The sequence below is a fragment of the Amaranthus tricolor genome, chromosome 16 (assembly GCF_026212465.1).
Source record: "Amaranthus tricolor cultivar Red isolate AtriRed21 chromosome 16, ASM2621246v1, whole genome shotgun sequence".
Lineage (NCBI taxonomy): Eukaryota > Viridiplantae > Streptophyta > Magnoliopsida > Caryophyllales > Amaranthaceae > Amaranthus > Amaranthus tricolor.
Genome location: NC_080062.1, coordinates 4317921 through 4324868, shown reverse-complemented (window position 1 = coordinate 4324868; position 6948 = coordinate 4317921). Strand labels below are relative to the sequence as shown.

Here is a 6948-nt window from a genome sequence, read left to right as displayed (position 1 = left end):
TTGAATGTAACCTAACCATGGTTAGTTTGTAATTGTTTAAATATGCAGCATCAATTCAAACACACGATCTTCTTCTTCTCTTTTCCATCTCCTCTTCCTTCTCTGCTTCCATGGCTGCTTCCTCAAGGATCTCATCAGTCTGCGGTAAGGTGTATTCGGGTAATACCAAAAGACGACATGGAAGCCCTAACGTTAATTCCATTGAAGTTGGTGATAGCTGGGTAAGGTTGAAGAAGTGTTGCTGTGACCCAACAAAATTCTATGATATTAGGGTTTCGGGTTCAATTAACAATTTGGGAAGAATGTACTACAAATGTATGTCGTGCCAAGAATTTGAATGGGGTTATGATGCTGATTTGAAGGAAAACATTGAGGAAGCTGCACCTGCAGAGGTACAAGGACCTGCTCCTGTAATGTTGAATGGCGAACAATTTAATGAACTCAAAGCTACTGTTGAAGGGCTGTCCAAGAAGGTTGATAGCTTACTTAAGGTTCTGATTTTCATGAAATTTGTTGTAATGTTCTACCTATTATTGGTTTTTCTTGCGACTGTAAAGTAAGATTGTAAGCGTTGTAATGGTTTCCTTATATGTAAGTTTAGGTATTGTGTTGGTTCTTACCTTGTAAAGGTAAGGTTGTATTTATCAAATCAAAAAATTTGGAATTAGATCAATTTGCAATTTGAAGTCGCTGCTGTTCATCCATAATTTGCATACATAATTTGCATCCATAATCGACATTAATTTTACATCAGAGGTTTAATTTTACATAATTTTACATCTACTGTTCATCCATTAGTTATACAAAAAGAGGATCAACTGTTCATCCATTACATATACAAAATAGGATTAATGTATTGTTCATCCATATCAAGTCACAAGTTAAGTAATTACATTCACATAACACAGATAGTAATCATTTTGCTTTGCTCTTTCCCTTGCACTTCAAAGTTGAAGAAGATGCTGCTGCCTTCTGTTTTTTTGTTGGCCCTCCCTTGCAGCTGGACTTGTTGTGACCAAAATCCCCACACTTCCCACATTTAATTTTCTTCCTCCTCTTTGCCTTCCTCTCTTCATCATCACCTCTCTTTCGGTTCCTACAAGGCCTACCAACACCTCTTTTCAGCACAGGAGGTAGTATAGCAGGGTGTTCAGTTGGTGGCCACTTACCCTGGTCAGGGATAGGTTTAATGCTCTAATGATAGGTCAACTTATATTTCTCTACTGAATACCAATCATCAACCAAGGATTGTGGATCAAGACCTTCATGAAGTATCGCTCTCATTGCATGCCTACATGGTATCCCAGTGAGTTGCCAGACATTGCAATGGCATGTGCGTTGGTTTAAACTGACAGCCATAGTTGATTTACCCTCCACCACCTCATACTCCCCTGGACTAGACATGAAAGCCCTGCATGACCTACTCTCATTGCATAATACTTGAACTCTCTTCGCAATATTTGGACACAGCCTCTCCCATTCTTCACACTTTTTCCTCCTTGTTGCTAACCTAACCATTGTTACTCTCCTAATTCCCTCTAACAAACTTAACACTGGCTTACACCTATCAGTTCCTAGGGTGGCATTGAAGCTTTCTACAAAATTTGTGGTGTTAACATCACACTTCAATTCAGGGTCAAACCTATGTTTTGTCCATCTCTCCTGTGGACCCAAATTAGCAAGCCATATCCTTGCAGCAGGGTTGTTTTTTTCAATCTCATTCATAGCCTTTGCAAATGTGTACGGTGAGAAAGCCCCACATGCTAGCCAATACAATTGCCATAACTTAGGCCCATGAAAAGACTTCTTCCAGTTGGCACTAAGGTGTCTGCAACAATACCTTTTTTGCACCTTAGGCCACAAATCAGTGAGAGCCTTGTCAATTCCCTGCATATGAAAACAACATATTAGGTTTAATAGATTATGCATAATCAATGAACTACCAAGTAATAAGTGTTGTTACCTTCTGTCTGTCAGATATTATGCACCAATTGTCGCCTCTTTTACTTGGTTCTAATACATGCTTAAGATGCCAAATGAAAAACTTCCAACTCTCTTCATCCTCACATGAGACAATACCCCATGCCACTGGAAACATTTCATTGTTGCCATCAAGGGCAATTGCAGATAACAAAACCCCACCATAATTACCCTTTAAATGAGCCCCATCCACTCCAATAACACTTCTTAATTCCCTTTCTTCTCATGGTGGTCTTTGGGATTTTTTTGTTTGGGAATTTGCTTAAGGTTTTCTTAGCAATGGTCTTCGGGGTTTTATTTGGGGATTTGTTTAATGTTTTCTTTTGTGTCCTCTTTGATGGGGTCTTCTTTTGTGTTGTCTGTGCTCTAGAACCCTCTACATTAACTTCATCATTTGCTTCATTATTAAATTCATCACCTTGGTTTATCTCATTCAATAACTCAACATTTTCAATAATAAAATCATTGATGTTGCCAGGGGATGGTGGGTTTATCTCAACATGTCTTCTACTCCTTCTCAAAACAGGCAACTTGGGCCTAAACTCAGTCTTTGGTGGTTTCCAGCCTTTGGGCTTCAAAATCTGCAGTGGGGTTGGAATGGGGTACGCTTCTATATTAATATCACTATCCATATCATCCTCAACAGCATGTTCCTCAACTATTACAGGTTCCTCCTCACAGGGCACATCATCAGTAGGTTGTTTCTCAGGTGTTACAGGAGTTGGAATGGGGTCCACATCATCCTCAACACTCACTACAGGAGGCTCCTCATAAGATTGACTTGGGGTTAGAATTATCAAAACAACATCATCATCATCTTCATCATCAAGTTCTGCAGGAATTTCATTGGATCTCACCTCTTTCTTCTGTGCATTCTGCTTTAAGGTTTCCCTAAGCCTCCTAGCATTATCTAATAGGGCATTAGGTTTAGAATCCCCTACATGGATGCAAATACTATCCTTGCCCATATTTCTACTAAACATCTCCAGCAATGATTTATCATCAACTAGTTCAACATGCTTCTTGTTGTATACATAGCTAAAACTGGGATGTTCAGGCGTCAAATGTTCCTCCCTCTCAGCCGTATCCCAATAATCAATAATCATGTCTAGCAAGTTAACTAGGTCGACATCATCAACAAAAACTTCTGTCTCTGTACCCTTGTACACAAATTTCAACACCACACTATCATCCATTTACAATCTGTTACCACAAAAAAAAAACAAAAACAAAAACCACATCAATCATCCAACGCCAAACAAAATCAGAATTCAAAAAAGCCCTAAATTTTAGGGCTTTTCCGTTACAAAAACGACTCACATTGTCCTTTAAACCACAAAATTCAACAACAAAGCCTAAAGATCGAAACTTTTAGGACGACAAAATCAAAAAAAAGCGACATTTTACTTGAAATTTAGAGTCATAACTCAAACAACCGAACATCTTGCATGTACAGAAAAAAATGAGGAAAGAAAGAATAGGGAACTTACCAACGTCAACGAAAGCAGCAATGAGAAAGATGAAGCTTCAACAATGGCGTGATCAACGCAGGGAGATGATGATGAAGACAGAGTAAGCAAATACGGGTTAGGAGGGAAAAGGAAGAGGGAAGCAAATGAATCACAAACAAACCATGGTTGGTTTTTAATGAAAGTTAACGGAAAATTAACCATTTAATGTCACGTTTTTAATTACCATATAATTGGGGGTACCACTGAAATGCAGTGCGGTACCATTGTAATTTTTCAATAGTATAAGGGCACCATTGATAATTTCCCAAAAAAAATCATGCAAACATAAACATCAAATAAAGTAGACAATCCATAGAGGCTAAAAAAAAAGTAGACAAACCCATCGGCCATATCTGCCTCTCTATCATCTATCTCCTTCATTTCTAAGTACCCATATTCCTCTGAATGTCAAGTCTCTGGCAAGCAGCACTGAACCGGATCACAGGGACCGATTCAATCGGATCCACTCCAACTTCAGACTACGATGGAATCCAATTCTGGATCGAACCCGAACGAACTGGGTGGTTAACCAAACAAGGTGAGTACATCAAAACATGGCGTCGTCGTTGGTTTGTCTTAAAACAAGGAAAACTGTTTTGGTTCAAAGAATCTATCATCAATCGAACATCTAAACCGCGTGGTGTTATTCCGGTTTCTACTTGTTTAACCGTTAAAGGTGCTGAAGATGTATTGAATCGGCAATTTGCTTTTGAGCTTTCAACACGGTCTGATACCATGTATTTTATTGCTGATTCCGAGAAAGAGAAGGAAGATTGGATTAATTCTATTGGTCGCTCTATTGTTCAACATTCAAGGTCTGTTACTGATAGGGAAATTGTTGATTATGATAATAATAATTGATTGTTGAATGAGTGGATTAATCAATGTTTTTGTGTATTTGAGTTAATTTATTGTTTTACTTTTCTGAATCGTATATGGAATTTGTGCTTCATGTTATGAGTAATTGGTTTGCATTTCTTTGATTATGGCGTTAATTTTGATGGTTTTGGTGAAATTTGATCAAATCTATGGTTTATTCTCATACTGATTCTTGAATCTCTTTTAATTTTAGACCTAAACATTGAAGATTAGATGAATTGAAGATTTTTTTTTAGAAATATGTCGACTAGGAACTAAAATGAAACTGTTCATGGAAAGAAATGAGTGAATTTAACAACCAAATGAGCAGTTATTAAATATTGAATCTGAAAGTTCTGAAGAATTTGTTTCTGTTGATAGAGCATTTATTGGATTCTTGTTATCCTTTATCCTCATGTAATGAAAGAAAGTTGTCAATTTGACTATAATGGAGATTTCACGTGGTGTTGCAACCTCGATCAAGACATCCCCTATGCACTCCCCCCTTCTTGCCTCTTTATTGCTCCATCACCATTGACACATCTTCTCCTTTGCATTTTCATCATTCTTATCAATGATGTATACCATTGAATGAGCTACCAAATGAAAAGAAGCCAAGTATGCGCATACAAGCAAAAAGATCAAAACTCTTGATTGAACTAAGCATAAGCATATAGAGTGATAAAAATGGTGTCTTGGCCACCTACTTAATTTTCAAATAGTACTCCTTCTGTTTCTTTTTAAATGTTCTATTTATTTTTGGTTACTATTTATCAATCATTCTTAATTTGTATTTTATTTTTAATTCTCACGTTAAAATACAGTCAAATGAGATCTTGTTTGATTCGTCTCAAACTCTCAATATAAGGTTTATTAATATATATTTTTAATATTTTTTTAATTATACATAATTATCTATATTAATTATTGAGTTAGGATGTTGACAACAGATGAAGTACTATATTGAAATAGATGAAGTACTATATTTTACTAAAAGATTTCATTAAAAAATTCAACAATACATTAATAAAATACCACCAAGAAATTATAAACTCGTCACTTGATATAATAGAGATTTCACGTGGTGTTGCTGCCTCGATCAAGACATCTCCAATGCACCCCTTTTCTTGCCTCCTTATTGCTCCATCATCATGGCACTCATTATGCGCCTTCAAAAGTTAATTTGACTCTTGCTCTAATAGTAATGCAAGTGGCAATTGTAGCCATGACCTTTGGTGATGAAAAATTAATAATGAACACAGATATTTACAAGGAAAATGTGATTAAACGTGTGCTTTTATATTTCAACTACACCATATTACATAATTTTAAATTTATTTTTAAAAAGTTGTATTAAATCAAATTCGATTACAAGATTAAAAATATCGAATTTTCAAGTCTGATTTAAACACTTCTAGTTAAACATATGAAAAAAATAAATAAACAAAAAAATGAAAATTATATTACAAAGAGGGTCCGTAGTATGTGACTTGACTATAGATGTCGGTGTCAAACATATGTAATGTCTCTCACACATTTGGGAAAACATTGAAATCGAGGATCAAAATTTGAAAATTAGTATTGGATTTCCGCTTCAACCATCAGCTTCAGTATTAAATTGAGTTGATTTTCTGAAATGATATTGGAAAGTAAAGAGACAAAATGATTACGATTTACAATTTTATTTACCTCATTTCTAGTGGAAAATTGACATCATGTATTAAAGAGGATGTGTTGCATATATATTTTGGCTTAAAAAAGCTCTGGTGTGAAAGAATGTAATAAAGTATCTAGCATATCAAGAAAATTCAATCATTAATATTAAGACACTCATGATTTTGATTTTCTAATTTCAAGTGGAACGAATGCTTACGTTCCATTATATGTAAGCTCTCATTACGTGAGAAAATGTAAAGAGGATGGAAGCTCAACTTGAGAACAATGTCGTTTCGTATTTCACAACTTTATTTATTTGTCATTCCTAGAGAATATAGTCTACTTAGGTCGCCTTTCTTAAAGGCTTGATGACTTGTTTTATCGCTATTCGCTATATAAGAGCTGATACTGTGTACAAGCTTGTTCCCCTGGGCCCTGAGGAATAACTCACAGCAATGCAATTCCAAGAAACAGATGAAAGCAGCTTAAGTTAGCTGAACCCAAGTTTCCAAGGAGTGGGTTGCAGGTCACACACCATCACACGAGAACATGTAGCTGATCCATTTCAACTTCAAAGTGCCTTCCTACCGAGTCGAGTTCAAATGTGCAACAGGCTTACGGCTTACCTTAGCAGGTCATTTCCGATTTACAAACATATATGTAGAAAAGTTTTGTTTGTAATAGATGTATAACCACAAGAGATTTCAACCTACGCGAGTCAGGCTGAGTGTCCCGAAAGAGTAAAGAATCCAGTCTCCTACTTAAGAAACTCCTACTCTCCCTTTTAGTTATTGCCTTCTGACCCCATAGTGTCAAATGAGGACCTGAGGTGAACCTAAGGGGACTGAGGGAGTAGCTTCGAATTACCTCAGTCCCAATACTGCTCAACAGAATTAGTTCACTCTAACATGACGATAAACAAAATTGTAGTTGAATGATTGAG

The 6948-nt window shown here is 36.3% G+C and overlaps 3 protein-coding genes across 3 annotated transcripts; 1 reads left to right on the top strand and 2 right to left on the bottom strand.

Moving 5' to 3' along the window:
- Nucleotides 1-757: 757 nt before the first annotated feature.
- On the bottom strand, nt 758-3602 carry LOC130803033 (uncharacterized). Its single transcript, XM_057667186.1, has 3 exons — nt 3471-3602; nt 1964-3183; nt 758-1887 (listed from the first exon to the last, which is right to left on the bottom strand). The coding sequence occupies exon 2, from the start codon at nt 3174-3176 to the stop codon at nt 2148-2150; it is 1029 nt and encodes a 342-aa protein (XP_057523169.1). The 5' UTR covers nt 3177-3183; nt 3471-3602; the 3' UTR covers nt 758-1887; nt 1964-2147.
- LOC130802443 (uncharacterized) lies at nt 916-2098 on the bottom strand. The gene is made up of 3 exons (XM_057666462.1): nt 1964-2098; nt 1225-1887; nt 916-1170 (listed from the first exon to the last, which is right to left on the bottom strand). The coding sequence occupies exons 1-3, from the start codon at nt 2096-2098 to the stop codon at nt 916-918; spliced, it is 1053 nt and encodes a 350-aa protein (XP_057522445.1).
- A 79-nt stretch (nt 3603-3681) lies between the features above and the next one.
- Nucleotides 3682-5581, top strand: LOC130803035 (pleckstrin homology domain-containing protein 1). Its single transcript, XM_057667187.1, has one exon. It carries the CDS (start codon nt 3897-3899, stop codon nt 4350-4352), a length of 456 nt encoding a protein of 151 aa, XP_057523170.1. The 5' UTR covers nt 3682-3896; the 3' UTR covers nt 4353-5581.
- The last annotated feature ends 1367 nt before the right edge of the window (nt 5582-6948 follow it).